This window comes from Mycteria americana, chromosome 2 (genome assembly GCF_035582795.1).
Source record: "Mycteria americana isolate JAX WOST 10 ecotype Jacksonville Zoo and Gardens chromosome 2, USCA_MyAme_1.0, whole genome shotgun sequence".
Taxonomy (NCBI): domain Eukaryota; kingdom Metazoa; phylum Chordata; class Aves; order Ciconiiformes; family Ciconiidae; genus Mycteria; species Mycteria americana.
This window is the reverse complement of record NC_134366.1, coordinates 6,888,121-6,905,146: the sequence shown is the minus strand read 5'-3', so window position 1 is coordinate 6,905,146 and position 17,026 is coordinate 6,888,121. Positions and strand designations below refer to the sequence as shown.

General features: G+C 42.9%; 1 protein-coding gene across 1 annotated transcript in view; it reads right to left on the bottom strand.

Annotated features, from left to right (window-relative positions):
* LOC142405259 (sodium channel protein type 5 subunit alpha-like) overlaps positions 1 to 17,026 on the bottom strand; it is a 222,068-nt gene that overhangs the window by 128,879 nt on the left and 76,163 nt on the right. The window contains exon 8 of the mRNA XM_075492326.1: positions 12,066 to 12,129. Within this exon, the coding sequence (XP_075348441.1) occupies positions 12,066 to 12,129 (64 nt within the window). The remainder of the gene's footprint in view (positions 1 to 12,065; positions 12,130 to 17,026) is intronic.

Below are 17,026 nucleotides of genomic sequence, written 5' to 3'. Positions count from 1 at the left end.
GTCACCTTATCATAGAAGGAGATCAGGTGGATCAAGCAGGACCTGCCTTTCCTGAACCCATGCTGGCTGGGCTTGATCCCTTGGTTATTCTCTACATGCCGTGTGATAGCACTCAGGATGATCTGCTCCATCAGCTTCCCCGGCACCGAGGTCAGGCTGACAGGCCTGTAGTTCCCCGGGTCCTCCTTCCGGCACTTCTTGAAGATGGGCGTCACATCTGCTAATCTCCAGTCAGCAGGGACCTCCCCAGTTAGCCAGGAGTGCTGGTAAATGATGGAAAGGGGCTTGGTGAGCACTTCTGCCAGTTCCTTCAGTACTCTTGGGTGGATCTCATCAGGCCCCATAGACTTGTGAGTGTCTAAGTGGTGCAGAAGGTCACTCACCATTTCCCCCTGGATTATGGGGGCTCCATTCTGGTCCCCATCCCTATCTTCCAACTCCGGGGGCTGGGTACCCAGAGAACAATTGGCCCTGCTATTAAAGACTGAGGCAAAGAAGGCATTAAGTACCTCAGCCTTTTCCTCATCCTTGGTCACTGTGTTCCCTCCCCCGTCTACTAGGGGCTGGAGATTCTCCTGAGCTCTCCTTTTGCTGCTAATGTATTTGAAGAAGTGTTTTTTGTTGTCTTTTACAGCAGCAGCCAGATTGAGCTCTAGCTCAGCTTTGGCCCTTCTAATTGTCTCCCTGCACAGCCTTGCTACACCTTTGTAGTCCTCCTGAGTTGCCTGCCCCTTCTTCCAGAGGTCAAAGACTCTTCTCTTTTTCCTGAGTTCAAGCCAGAGCTCTCTAGTCAGCCAGGCCGGTCTTCTTCCCCGCCGGCTCGTCTTTCGGCGCCTGGGGACAGCCCGCTCTTGTGCCTTTAGGACTTCCTCCTTAAAGAATGTCCAGCCTTCCTGGACCCCTTTGCCCATTAGGGCTGCCTCCCAGGGGACTCTCTCGACCAGTCTCCTAAACAGGCCGAAGTCCGCCCTCCGGAAGTCTAAGGTGGCAGTTTTGCTGACCCCCCTTGCCGCTTCTCCACGTATCAAAAACTCTATCACTTCGTGATCGCTCTGCCCAAGACAGCCTCCAACCATTACATGGCTCACAAGTCCTTCTCTGTTGGTGAACAAGAGGTCCAGCGGGGCACCTTCCCTCGTTGGGTCCCTCACCAGCTGTGTCAGGAAGTGATCTGCCACACGCTCCAGGAACCTCCTAGACGGTTTCCTCTCTGCTGTATTGTATTTCCAGCAGACATCCGGCAGGTTGAAGTCCCCCACAAGAACAAGGGCTAGCGATCGTGAGGCTTCACCCAGCTGCTTATAGAATAGTTCATCTGTCTCCTCATCCTGGTTGGGTGGTCTGTAACAGACTCCCACCACAATATTTGCCTTGTTGGCCTTCCCCCTGATTCTTACTCATAGACACTCCACCCTATCATCACCATCATCGAGCTCTAAACTATCCAGACACTCCCTGACGTACAGGGCTACCCAACCACCTTTCCTGCCTCACCTATCCCTCCTGAAGAGTTTATAGCCATCCATCGCCGCACTCCAGTTGTGCGAGTCATCCCACCACGTTTCCGTGATGGCAACCATATCATAGTTTTCCTGATGTACAATGGCTTCCAACTCCTCCTGCTTGTTGCCCATGCTGCATGCATTGGTGTAGAGGCACTTCAGCTGGGTGCACTCACACACTGACTTGCACTCGCACACAAATGACTGCACTCACACACTGTGCTTGGCTGGAAACTGAGCGATCATGTCTAGAGGTGGACGTGTTTCCTTAGTCTTCCATGAAAGACCAATCCCAAGTGGCTCCATTGAGCTGGTCTCATTGCTTATATTTTAATGTATTAATAATGGCTAAAATATCTGAATACAGCTGTGAGAAACTTGATGGTGATTACTTTAATGGTGCACTTAAGCCTAGGCACGGCAGTTGGTTGGAAATTAGGTTTCATCTAGAATAAGTTGCCTAAAATCTTAGGCAAATGGAAATTTTGCCATTAATTTCAGTATGAGAGAGAGAGACTTCCCTCTTAACCTCTTCACCATTTTGAACAAGACAGTCTGAAAGGAAGGAGATATTAGGAGCATTGCACTTTGATGTATTTTCATAGGAACCTCTTGGCACCACGAGTTTAGAGGCTACAAAGTCACTCTTAGGTTCCCTGCCAATGATGCTTCCTGGGGAAACCCTGTTTTGATGCAGAAGAACATTAGAGCAACTGCTCAAAGCACTTTACCGCAACTGCTTGGAAAGCCCTAGGACAAGGAGATGCAACTCCCCTGACCGTGAAAGTGAGCAATGGTACCTCAGATGAATATATTCTGTTTATAATACAGTTAGCATTTTTTCATGTTTCATTCTGTCTTTATGTGTGTCTAAAACCTTTTCCACTCAGCAGCAGATTGCTGGTGTGAAAAGATCTGTCTGACTCTGCAGTGAGTGTACATGGTTCTCTAATATTATGTTCAGGTGTAAGAGCACTCAAACGAGGTGTCTTCAGCACAAAAAACATGAACTCCAGTTCAAAAATGCTATTAATGTTAGCTCACATCCTTCTTATGGAGACTAGACACTTGAGACAAAATATCCTACTTTTCAACTCCTTATTCTTGCTCACCCTCTTTCATAGCTGACAGAAGCGATAACCCATGGGGTATGGGAACGCGTTAAAAACACTGAGGAAAACAAAATGCTGCTTTCCAGAAAAACACTCTACAGAAATTTAGGTGTAAGACTTTCACATGAGAATATTATTCTGCAACTGACACCATTTCCTCTAAGGTTTTTTTTTAAGGATTCTCAAGATTTTGCTGAAACACCTTCTATGTATAATATTAAGCCTTCCCCTTCAGATTTTTTAGCAAACTCTTTAGCTTCTTTTACCTCAGGGAAGCATTTCACAGGATTGCACTCTCCTCTGATGCACAGGGACGGACAACAACAAGAAGCTACATAAATATAACATCCTCCACAGGAGCCTCACAGGATGCTGTTCAATTGATCACAATAAAATTAGTGTCATTGATTCAGAAAAGTTAAAAGCATCAGTCTACCCACCTATCCATCAGGCTGTAATCACCATTGTAAGCTGGCATCGGTACAGGAAATTAAAGAACATAAGAAACAGCTTTGTTTTAAATAACACAGATCGGGAATGCCAGAGAGTTGTAGCTGAGGGGCATAATTACAAAATGCTCTGGCTCAAGAGTTTAATCTAGGGAAGCAAGTAACCTGCTGATCCAGGCTGTAGTGGCCAATAGGGCTGTGCAATAAAAGAAGATTTGTAAAACAACCAGGTGCTGGACTGTAACATTCAGACCCTGAAAATACAGGGAGCGCTGTCCATGTGTTACCAGGAGTTAGCATCCAACAGCTGCTAACGTTAGTACAACATCTGTAAGGTAAAAGCTGCACTTTCATTTGGTTTAGGTTGCAAAGGCACACTACGGCTTGCTACACCAAATCGCTTATGAAAGAAGCAATAATAATGGGAGATAAAGTGCATACCACAGACACACCAAAAATTAAAAGAACAAAACCATATTGTGGTGAAGGCCCCTTAGTGTTCCTGCTTAGGTCACAGCTTAAGGCCAAGAATGCAGAAATCAAGCTGAAATGTTTATAGGTGATGTCTTTGACACATGGCTAATTCCAGAGGAATGGAAACCACCCTGGTGAGCACAGTGGGGTTTCAAAGCCTGGCAGTAATAGCTGAAAGGACAGACGGTGCCCATGACCTCCAAGGCTTGTTGATGTGCACGGTAGAGTCCTCCTCGACCTGCCTCTTCGTGCTAAAGTCCTCAGACCACAGAGGAGAGGGTTAGATCTCCTTTAGGCCACAGGCCTGAGTGCCCTTCTCTGCACTTTCCATGTTTTCTCACTTCCCTTGGCTTTGAAAGAGAACACCAGCAGCCAAACAAGGAGTGCAGACTGTGCAGCGGCTGGGGGGGAACAGATAAAGACCCCTAGACTAACATTTGCTCCTACCTGACAAGATGAAACTACCCATTCTGAAAGAGGGCAATTTTTTTTTTTTTAAACTGATGTTGTAAAGGTGATTGGGCACGTAGGAGAAAGGGGCTGAAAGGCAGCAGCGCCCCAGCCAAAGCCAGGCGTTGCTGTCAGCGGGTGCTCGGGCTGCCTGGAAGTCACAAGTTGCTCTCCTTCCCCTCCTCTTTCTTGTTTTGTTATATTAAAGACTAATCACGGTTAGAGGGTCTGACTTACAATTCCGCATTAATTACCATCTAAGAGCCAACATCTGACTCGCAGAGGCAGGCTTCACTCTGGATAGGTCTGACTAGGAGCCCCCAGCAGCTCTTACTCCAGGCACCTAAGGGGTCAGAGAGAATTTGAAGGGCATTTTTCAAAGCAAGGGGTGCTAATGGTCTGAAAGGAAGGAAGTGTAAGCAAATCCAAACAAATGTCACAGAAAAAAAAAATTTAAAAAAGAAGAGCTCAGAATAAAGAGCAACATTGACCAGATGCTGAAACTGGAGGAGCAAAGGGAAGGAGGTGTCCGTGAACAGGCTTGCTTACAGGCTCAGAGCACCCACTGACCTGTGCATGCCACTGACCTGCATCCAAAAAAAAAGTCTCAGACTCCCCCACTGGCTGCTTGTTCAGGCAGATGGAAAACCACTGGTTTCAGCCTGAGATCTCAGACCCCTCTACGCACACATGCAAGCGACGAGAGGAAGAACTCCCTCTGCTGCAATGTGGCTTTTTTAGACTTCATGCTACTGCAAGGCAAGCAAATTCTCATTTGTTCTCACTCAATCCGGTGGCCAGACACCGGATCTTCTGCCTAACCCATCAAACAAAATGTAGGGCAATAATTTATCATCATAAACATAATGATAGATTATTGCTTAATGAAGACTGTAGCCCATAGTCAGTCTGCTTCTCTCGTGTGGCTGATGAGCTTATTACAGCTTTGACTAAGAGGTAATATTACCCATCCTTAAGAACTGAGTGGATTTGGATTTAATCCCTACTGCTGCTGTTTAACCAGAGATATGATCTTCCAAATACACAACTGATCCCTAGGAGTGGGGGACTGTTATTGTTGCCCCTAAGCCTGTATAATACATAAAGTTATGCCCATGGCCCCTGCAGCATCTTTCAGGTGATATACTTGCTTTCTGTTTTTTCTCGTACTCAAGTGAGAGGCTTTCTCACCATGAGCAAACCATCCTCATTCATGTGTCACGGTAGCCAACACAGAGTAGATGGAAGAGGTTATGCAATTTACATCAGAATCTAGCTAAATTCATTTAAGGTATGCTGTACAGCCTGAAGGTTTGTAATAATTCATTAATTCATTATAATTCATAATAATAAACTGTAATAATTCATTAATATTGCTTACTAATCTGAGGTGTAATTACATTATTAGCTCTGGTAGTTTAAACAACACAATTCTTTCCAAAACACCCTCACTTTGGTGACGTTTGAAGAAGTCACATTTGGGAACTGTATCCCCTTCCTCACTCCACTAGCCTTTCCAGGCTTTCCCACCCATCAGCCAGCTGTACCCCATCAGACTGAATTTGGCAACTGTTAGGAACATACCAGTCCCACTAGGCACATGCCAAAGCTCCCCAGGAGCCCATTCCCCGCGATGGACCCATCAAGTTAAACACACGCTGCCAGACCACGACCTGCCTGACAAAGTTGGCTAGTCCAGAGATCACCTGCAACTGTTTTTTTCTCCAGACCTTACCCATTCCTGTCGCTCCCCAGGAGAACAGATATGCAACTAAGACACCTGAGCACCATCTTCACCCCGACCCATCCATGGACTGCACCTCTGAAATGCAAACCCTTCAAGCCAAGGGGGGTTCTCACCCTACTTGTCCAGCATCCAACACAACATGGCCTGAATCTGGGGCCTTCTTATATTAAGAAAACAAGTAACAACAACAACAATAATAACAACAATAATAACAACAATAATAATTTAAGTTCAGGCAACTCAGAGCTGCAGCGGTCTTAATTGCCAGCAACAGAATAAAAGAACCAACTGGGTGCATTATTCTCTGGTGCAGTTCCCCAATTTGAAACGCAACTGGGGTTATGTTACCGGGCATGTTTGCTTGCAGTCAGGGGACTAAGAGCCGCGGGAAAGCATGCTGTTTGACATGTTCTTCTGGCAGACGTACACACCGTTCCACGCTCTCTGCCTGCCAAGGGCTGGGTGAGAGCGGCAGCGCTGGGCTGTGCAAGGCAAAGTAGCGTTGGTGGAAGCATCTGATAGCAGCGCTGCTCCTCAGTACAGTGCATGTTTCTTCTCTACCCTTGAGGGGTGAGATAAGCCTTTGCAAGGGACTTTAAATCACCACGTGGAGGATGTATAAAGGCAAAGAAATGTTACTATAGCTCAGAGAGATCAAAGTGCTGTATCGCTGTACATGCTGTAATGAGTATGCTGACAGTATCGCGGCGTGGAGAACCTACCATAAAAGTGTTGCTTTTGGTATTCATGGTGACTATGAAAACAGGTACCTGATGCAATTTTATGTGTTGGTATTAATTACCTTAGTAAAATGCCACAACGCAAAAGGAAACAAAGTTTTTTTCTGATTATATTTTAGCAAGAGTTAAGATTCACTCAAAAACTTTGAGGAGCACTATGCCACATGGTCATTCCTTCATCCCTTATATCCAATAAGCTCAGTGACAGCAGAATTTACCAAACCATATAGAATCTTGCCCCACGCTGTACATTATTTTAATGTACCCTGTTAAGAAAAATCAAGGTCATAGTGAAGATAAAGGTAGGTAAAGTTTCTATAGCAACAGTTACTAGGATGCTGTTGCCAAAGGTGCTTTCTTGTTGCATCCTGAAGTAGCTTTACTGGCTGCTTTTCCTTCCTGTTCAGTAGTCTTTTTGGTAATATCAGTACAGACACGATGCAAATATGCTTTCATTGTCAGTATGATCTCGTAGACTATTCCTGCCCACGAACTGAATATACAGGACATATTATGTGAAAGGAAAAAAAAAATTAAGCAGTATGACCTTGAGATCCGAAGGGGACACAATTGACTTAAAACAAGCAGACTTTTCTGAAAAGCCAGCTCCCTGTTGTAGTTGCAAGTGAAAAAGTGAAAAGAAAAAAGATAAGTTTCTCTTTTTTCCTGTTTGTTTACTTTGTACATTGATAGCATCTTGTCTGTTTCTCTTTCTCCTAATGAACAAATTTCCTTGCTTTTTCTATTGCTCTTCCAAACCTTCAGGCAGAAGAGGAAAAAAAAACAGCAGTCTATGCACAGTAGAAAAATGTCCCTGTGAAATTACAACAGGATAAAAGTGGAAATGCTTTAGAGCTGAAACGTATCTTCCTTTTTTGGGGACAGATAATTCCAAGCTCCTACAGCCCCTGTAAGTCTTTACTCTGTGGGGAAGCATGGGACTCTGCAGTATTGGTTATTTCATCAAAATGAACGGTTAGTAGTCACGGAGAAGGAACAAGCCGTAATTGCATGGGCGGCATGAAGCAGGTTGGTGCGGCCTGACATGAAATGGTTCCCACAGCCCACTTGCTGGGAGATTTGGTCTGGTGATCGCAGCAGGGCAATGCCTGGTAGAGGCACTGCTGATGTGCTCTAGCAGGATGCCTTGTTGGATCTGAAGGTGGGATCAGGACTGCATCTCTCCTGACAGCAGTGCCCTTGGAGGCTCCCTTGCTTCTTGTCTGGTGTTGGCCATGTCCCATTGCCTGGGACCAGGCACAGAGGTCCTGGGTTTGTCCTTGTTGTAGGTCCCTGAGCACACCCTAAGCATTGCATCCAACTACAGGCCTTCACTTTGGCACTATCACCATAAATATTCACCTGTGGATATGTGGTAAAATTTTGCCCTCAAGGGCCACTTTCACACAGTAGGGTAGGTGCCTTCAAAAGGCCCGTGATGCCTGATTATAGGCAGTGTATGGTGCTACTTGCTATCACCTGCTCTTCTACGGCCATTCCAAGCATAGTCCACTTGATACTAAGACTGGTTTTCACAAAGGCTAGAGCAGCTTTCAGCTTCTGCTCCTAGCTAAGATCCGGTACAATTTGACCATGGTACTGGATCTTTACTGGACCTTCCTCAGGGATAAAACAAGGTGTTCAAAATTGGATAAGCTACTACACTGGGAATTAAATTGAAAAGCAAATTTATAGAATTTGTAATCCCTCTGAAAATCAGACTATCTGAGCTTTCTCCATTTATTTTAACCAAATCAAATAAAAGAAGATGCAATTGCAAAGAGATCCAACTTGGATAAATCCCAGTGCAGCCACATCCAAAAGAACAACCAAATCTAACCCTGAAACACATCTAGAAACATGAATAATTCTGCAAATACACTTTTTTTTTTTTTAAAAGAGCCTTGCTGGTAGCACTGCATCCAGTGTCTGACCAATCTGTGACACACATCTCAGAGCAGAGGATTTTTCCATTAACATAGTGCTCTGAATGTGAAACACCGAGCACACACCATTAGCTTTCACTTTGAGCCAAAGAACATCTTTGATCACAATCATTTGATTTTCTCTCTACTCCAAACATTACTTCTTGTTTCCATTGGACTCTTGTTCCTTGTAAATATAAAGCAAATTCTTGCAGTACATCAAGGGGGAAAATGCAGTTGGATAAACAAAATGAAAAACAACACAAAAGTTCTATTTGATTAAATGAAGAAAAATCAAATTTCAGGCATCGTGAAGAAAGTTTCTGAGGCATCACATGGGAAACCCCACAGACGGGTTAGTCCTTGTGCAACCAAGAGAAATGCCATCTCCCCAGTATTCCTACCATGTCTCTGCAACGTGATTTTTAAAGTAGCTACTTGAGGTTGCTTGAGCATACCTAAAAACATAAATAAATGTTTTTTTCTTCCAGCTGCCAGTTAAAGTACTAGAGACATGTTTGCTGCTGCTGAGTGACATACATCTATTCAAATCCTTTCTGAGCTAGAATCAATATTAGCTAGATTCATTACCTCCTGCTTTATTGGCAGTTTGGGTGCTTGTTCAGAAAACAGTCCCTCCTAGTAATGTAATAAAGCCCCCACCTTGGAGATAATTAGGTTGTCTGAGATATAGCATCCACTGCTGATTATTTCCCTGCTGATTTTGGCCTGCTGCTCCAGCTCAGGTTGCAGTCTCCATCACTACACACTCTTACATCAGACCATCTGAGTCTCATCACCTAATAATTGCCATAGTAGATTTATTTAGATATTTTTTTTTTTACTCTTCTATAATAACAGCAACCAGCCAAACCTCAGAGTGTCATTAACATGCTTTTAAAAATGCACTGAAATGGCTTTGTCAATTACCTCGGGATTTAATATCCTGGCCACAACACAGATATCCCTCACCGTAACAACAAATCCCTCCAGGAGTGCACACGTGACACCGCCCTTCCCAGCATTTCCTTTGGGTTCTCAGTGTACCCCAGAGGCTAATAAATTCAAGCTTCAAATTCAGAGCAGAAGCATGCTCCAGAAATGCTGTGAACATTCAGACACAGCCTTGACAACTGTCTTTCCCTACCCCCCTTCCTGATACCTTGATGGATTCCCAACTTGAACGTCCTCACTTGTCATTAATGTCATTACTAACAGATGGGGGAACCACAGTCTGATGCATCCACTCACTCTCAACTCACCTCCCTGATCCTGTGGTGCAACCTGTCCCAAAAGGTCCCACGCATTCCGATTTTGTGTTTTACTATTGAACGCACTTGCTCTTGGCTTTGACCGTTGAAGGATAAGAGAAAAAAAATCCCACTCTGTTAGATATGTCAGCCTGTAAATGATGGTCTCTCTATCCTAACAGGTGGGAATATATGACTTTGCAAGTCCCCTGAGGCCTGAGGATCATCTTTCTAATTATCTTCATGTCTTTAAACAACGGGATGACTCGCAGGAACTCTGTCTAAAGTATAGCAGATGAGACAATACTTGCTAGCCCTGAGCTAAAAAAGAGTGTAAGTAGGAATATTTATTACCCATTTTTAGTCATTTAAAACCAAACCTTACCCAGTGGTATTAAATACTTAACTAAAACAGGAAGAGGCTGAAGAAGAAAGAACGGATGCACAAAGGGAAAGTGGGTTTCCCTTAACGGCACAAACACTGAAAACAAGCACAAGGGGTGGAGGTGGCATTTCCCCTTCTTGTGCATGAGAGCTGGAACTTCTCCCATGGCTGTTTCAGGCTGTGACTCTCTCATGGGCATAGTGCGTCCATTGGAGGCTTTCTCCAGTTGTGGCTTTTTGCTGACACATTGCAATTTATTGACTTTCTAGGGAAGGAAATAAGGGTGACCCAACCCTTAAATCCGTACAAGCTACTAATATATAGATACTCCATGGATATTGGATTAGTATTTAACTTCCCACCATGTGGACAACTCCAAAGCAGTAGTCCCTAAACTATGCCTCACAAACTACCTATAATCTAACCAACCCATTTGACATTGCTCATGACCTTAGCAGCCTGCGACCACCATGGTTCAGGTCATCAGGGAGAACAATGAATAATATTTCATGATGTGCAAAATATTGTTGCTGTGCCAAACATATTTTGCGCAATATTGTCGTCTATTGGCTAACAAAGACAGAAGTCCACCAGCATAGGTAGATTGCCAAATCCTGGGATCCCCGGGAAACATCCCAGTAGTCTTGGAGTCCAGCCTGAGCCTGGATAAATGCAATAAATTACAATCAACAAAGGACTTCATTAATGAATGCTGACGTTGTACCTTCTGTGGAACAAACAAAGAGGAAAGCATGGCCCTCTGCCCAAGGAGCTTACAGTCTAAATGAGACTGGCAATACAGATCAGACACACAAGACATGCAGAGGGAAGGCTGACACGTCAGCTTTCCCTTTGTTTTATGTAAATACAGATATAGACAGTGGCAGCAGAAAGTAATTCATCTCTCTCCAGGAACCCATGGCTTTTCTCGTCCTCCTGTCCATAAGCAAGTTTAGATTTTATCTTCCCTTCATCTTCCTGCTGTCTCCCTATGCACACATGCCTCTTTTCACATTAAGTTCTTCCTAATTTAAACCGTAATTTTTTTCAGGCTTCATTCAGGCACATTTAGTTCTACCAACTCAAAACGTGTCCCTCCAAAAGTAGATCATCTCACCTCCTCCCCTCACTTGACCTAGGTCATCCACCTCCCTGGTTCAAATACCCTCACATATTTAGAACAAAAGTTCATCCATCCCACCACTTTAAGGTCTTTTCTCCCTTTTCCTACAACTCCTAACAGCCTACAATCTTTGCACGGCTTATAATCTCCTCTCCATCCCATCTGAACTCTTCCATTTCCATCAAGATCATGAGAACCTATCAAATAAAATCGCACCCTCAGACAATGCGCTTAGACCCTGAGGACTGGATGCAGGAGGAACTGTTAGCGTCTATTGATATCCCTACCATCTGTAAAGTCCTTTATGCAGGGTAAATTAGTATACCACAGGAATTATTCTGGATCTCTTCACTGTCTATACAATGACTAGAAAATGAAACACGTGTAGTCTATAAACATATCATGTACAAATGTAGATCACAACTCAAAACTGAGTACCTTCCCACCTCCAAAGCATGTTATTTTGGGGACTAGCATTTGTTGATTTGTTTATCTCCCTTTGCCAAAAGACAAGAATTCATCATCAGTCTAAATCCCTCCAGCTTTTCTGTTTCCGTTCCTCTTTCATTTCCTTAAAATACTCTCCACTCAGCCGAAGTGTTATTTAGTTTTCACTATTTTTTTTACTGAGAATTTAAACGTATTGAAAAAGAACTGTAATAAGGCCCCTAAAGATTTCAGACCTGAATAAGTGACACACACAAACTCCTCTTCCCTGCAGTTCAGAAAATTGTATTACTGTACAAAATACTGTCATTATTCCTCGCCTATTACGACTGACACAAGGAAGCTGAAATATCTACTTCATGCTGGTGAGAAGTGGACAGAACTGAAGGAAAATGTAGCAAAAAAAAAAAAAAGCCAAAAAAACCCCAAACCAGAAGTGAAGATATTTTTAAAGCACTTACCCAGCATCAGTGCTATTGCCACACAGTAACACATCTTCTGTACCATTTTTTATGAAATAGTTCACTGCAACAGAAATAGAGAATTGGCTTTTTAAGAAGTACATTCTGGGACTGATAACATTCACAAATATAATCCACCAACAAGCATATTCAATTGGGACAGGAATTGAGAGATGAATGGCATGCTTTTGCTTTGTTTTGCTAATTTTAACTTTTATAAATTGTAAAAGCAAATATATTTTTTCAAAGCTCTTTAAGCACTTGCTGTTTGTATTCCCAATGTGACCAGTTTAATAAGGTGGCAGCAGGGCTGTGGGCAATGTTTGTAGGAAACATCATCTAGCCATGTACCTGGCTGTTCTAACCGAGAACATTGTCACTGAGTTCCGTATAGCACTGTGTAGCAAAACTAAACCATAAGCTTGCCCATAACTTTGAGACTCTACACTGATGAGATACATATTAATTGAAGTTTGTGATAGAAATTCTTGACTCATAGGTTAAAAATGCAACCAGCTATAGGTCAAAATGTAATAATACTAACAAAGCAGCCTACTCTCCCAATCTGGTGGATTCTGCTCAGCATAGAAAACTTACAGTATAAAGCAAAAGAAACAGAAAAATGCACCCTGTTAAAGAGCAAGCCAACAAGGAAGTATTCATAAAGACAAATATTTATCAACACAGTCATCTGTAATGGCAATGGAGAGAGACAGACGCTTCTTGAGGGAGACTCAGAGGAGCAAGCTAAATTTAAGTGCTCTGGATCATTCCCTGGTTGACTATCAATGAGGCTTAAGGAAATTAGCATCCCCAGGCTAATGATAGCCTTTGTGTACACATTCCCTCTTCTATGCCCGGCCAACAAAGTCTAACATTCAGAGAAACAGAACAGGAGGGCAACTTCTCAAAAGGATAAGCAAAATCAGTTTTCCAGACAGAGTCTGAAGAAAAGAGATGTTCTAAGGAGCATCTCTAAAACCTGAATGGCGGCATGGAAGAATGGATAAAAGCATCGATCTAGAAACATAATAAATGCAAAATAGAGGCCAGCAGCTGACTGATGGAGGGTAGATACACCAGGGTGCTTTGCTGCAGCGGAGAGGACGGGATCTCCTGTTGACATAAGACATGGTGGTGGCAGCCTTGCACAGCATGTGTTTGTGAGCAGAGGGGCTTCTGCAGATGATGCTCAGAAAAGGTTCTCCATTCTAGGCTAACCCTCTGTTGTGAAATGTTTTAAAAATCAAGAGTGACAGCTTATCCAGGCAGGCTATGCAAAGAATGCTCAATGGCACAAGCCACCGAACAGATGTGCTGTGGCTTTCTCAGTAAGCTGCGAACAGTGGAAAAGCCCTGCCCTGCTGCATGCCAGGAGGGAATTACTGTCCATGAGCTTGTGGTTACGAGGGCACGTGATGGTGTTCACAAGTTATCAGAGCATATATCCTGCTCAGACTGTATACTTTTCCACTTTGTCTTAAATGTGGGCTTTCTACGGAAGCATCCTGACTGACAGCAACAGCCAGGTATTCAATATGGTTAAAGATCTGTGATCAGTCACCACAAATGGGGGAGGATGTCATGTCTTCCATCTCCTTTCACCCTCTGTTTCTGCTGGTGAAAGACTTCTGTTTTCTCAGGACAGACGGTATCTTATTTGGGATACATAGTGACACAAACCCATCAGACTCTGGGGTATGGAGGCAACAGGGCACAACCATGAGATAAGAGATAGACAAACAACTGCAAAGGTTCTGCACCTTGTTATGAAATGGTCACTACATGGGCTACCCTGAACTTCACAAACATGCACTACTCCCTGGGGATTGCCACTTTTCATACTGCAAATACTAAGACCAGGAGGACCATAGATCTGTCACTGTGCATTGACCACTTTGTTCGAGGGATGACTGAAGCTCTGGAGCACAGTGCTGGTTGAAGACTGAACCAACACCTCCTGGTCAGCCAAATAAGAAGATGAGAACAGAGTCAGAGCACAGAAGTAAGGGGGAAAAGGAGACTCTCTGTGCAAACAAGAAATTTTAAATCTCAAGAACAGACAAAATTCAGTTGTCTGCTATTGACTTAAACATTCACATTTCTAAAACAAGCAATACGGTGGGTGCCAAAGAGTGCTATAAAATGCATGCTGAGGAACCAGTGTGTACATGCTGCTGGGAGAGGGTATCTTCACCATGGAGTCTGCAACTGTGCAACAGAGGTGTCACAGCCACCATGCCAAACTTCAGCCTCAGGAAGAGCTGAATTGCTGATTCCCTACTAATAAATGAAGGGGGGATTAGAGTATTATACCCAAGGAGACAAATGCACACAACAAAAATGCACATGACAATCAATTTGTCATTCAAAGCAAGTTGGTTTGGATTTCGATCAAGCATGCCAGGCAGTCGGAGGTCTTTAAGAAGCAAGCAGTCATCACTCTTGCTTTTAAGAGCGAACCATCTTGGTATCATATTAACCCATGGCTTCAACTTTCCATCAGTTAACACGGACAAAAAACATAAAACTTCTTTTTCATTTACAGTAGGATTTTCTCTGTGAAACATAGACTGCTCAAACTGATCACCACCACCTGAAAACACAATGACTTTTTCATTGTCTTGGAAGATTCTAGTTAGTTTTTGTTTTGTCAGTTTTTTTCACTGAAAAATTCTGCATGTCAGTGGGAAACAAAATAGGAAAACAAAAGTGGAAAACAAAACTGAAAACCTCCATATTAGATTTTTTTTTCAATTTTTAAAGTAAAATCAAGCCAAAACAATGACATTTGTATGTGTGCATGTGTGTACATAATCTTTATGCAACACGCCATTCTTTCCAAAGGAAATAATCTTTTTTTTTTTCCTACCATCTTTACTAAAATATTGATGTCACAGTTATGGTGTATACAATGCCTTTTAGGAACTTTTCTACAGGAATTTCCAGAGTAAGATAACTACTTGATCATATTAAAATAATTTTAAAAACTGGTCAGAATAACTCTGGCTTCCTATCAGTTTCTGGTCGATCACACATTATTTACTCCATAATAAACTCATCTATTTTTCAATAATACAAACCATTTCCTGTCAGTACTTAGCAGGCAAAAATTCAACAGAAATATGTTTTCTAGTAACCAGATGTAATCTTCTCCAAAACATATGCATATTTGTGCCTGAGCCTTATCAATACATACTAAGACCCTGTATCTCCAATGCTCCTGACATAGTATTACTTGTGTTAGGTTGATTCTGTTGCCATTAAATAGATGTATGATGAATCCATATGTTAGTGTCTTCCCAGGGCTTGTGTTTTAGAGGTGCCGAGTTCAGTAAAATTACCCTGTAAAGTGAGTGCTCACAAGCAGCTTACAACCTTCTTACAGAGTTTTGTCTACCTGCAAAGGACAGTGAGATGATGGCAACTCCTTCAGCCAAAGCGGCTCAAGCACCAGTAAAAGGAAAGATTTGGCCCAAGCTTACAGCCCGTGCTGTATACAGGGTATGGCGAAGCTCACACTACCATAACCTCACTGCAGTCAGTACTTGTGCCAGTTAGATGGAAAGTAGTAGAGGTTTGCCTCCATCTACTATGAATCACATCTTCCTTGGCATTGACATTAACGCACCTGTAGCATCAAAGAGTAAACACTCCTCTAATGAATTCCCTTAATTGTTTTGAGGAAAAGGTTAATAACAAATATTACTCAGCACAGTTGTTATACATTACATTATTATTTGGCAGGGACTACTGATGGTTGTCTTTAGATGTGACATGGAGCCCAGGCAGCAAAACACCATGACTGTGGAGTGGAGTAATGTCTGCTCTTCTTCATCACCAGCAAACGGACCTTATACTAAACACAGCCCAGGAAACAATGTTCACTAATCCAGCTCTCAAGTTACATTTACATCAACCCAGAGTAATTAAATCTCTCCAACATCCTCAGAGCTCCTGGCTTTCCAGGGACACCAAGAGGCTTGGTAGCAGCCCTAACAATCAGTGGTCTCTTAAAGCTTAAGTTTGCAACAGCATTAGAAAGATGAAAATACATCACCCCATTTTTTCCTCCTATAACACCATGAGTTGCTGTGTCTACTGCAAGTCCACGCTCTGCCTCCTACACTGCTAAAGCACACAGCATTAACCCTAGTTTTAAAGTTGCTGTATGCAAGTAGTGAGGGAGTACACAAATTTGTCTAGACTATTCTTTAAATGTCTTCCTTCCAAAGTCAATTCCTCAAGCTTCTCATCATTTCTGCTGTTTCATTCTACACTTTTTCCGATTTATCAATAACTTTCAGATTTCTGCATTGCTCCCTTCCACACCAGGCAATTCTAACAGAGCAAACATTCACAATGGCTCCACCTGTCAAGCTAAGGAAAAAAAAAAAGCAACCTTCCTTGAAAAAATAATTTATTCTAATTAAAATTATGCTCCAGCTTATACTTTCCCCACCTACAGTGGGGTATGTAGAGCTGCAGGGTAGAAGTCCTCCTCATTTCTATGCAAAGGAAAGGAAAAGTTTCCAGTTCAGAAAAATGGAAAAGGTTAGAGTCAGCTTAGAAAACATGGTTTCTGAGTCCAGCTTCTGTTCCTCCTTTGAAGACCCAACTGAAATTATATTTTGACTCGTCTTACAACAAATTCATTCCAACTTGAAAAAAAACCCTATATATTATCACACTTGCATAAAGAGCAGCATTCAAATATCATTAGTCACTGCCCAGAGTAGAGTCCTCTGGCTGACTTTCTAACAAAAACTTCAGAGAGGTGTCTGTTATCTCAGACTATTTATTGCAGCCACACGGGTGCTTGCTGGTTGGAGGCTTTCTCCCTGTGCTCCGGCTGGCACAGAGCACTGACAGCCACCAAACATCCCGATTCCAAATTTAAAATGCAATTCAGAAAGCTCCATCACTGTACAGTTGTGATACGTGACACAGAAACAAAATAG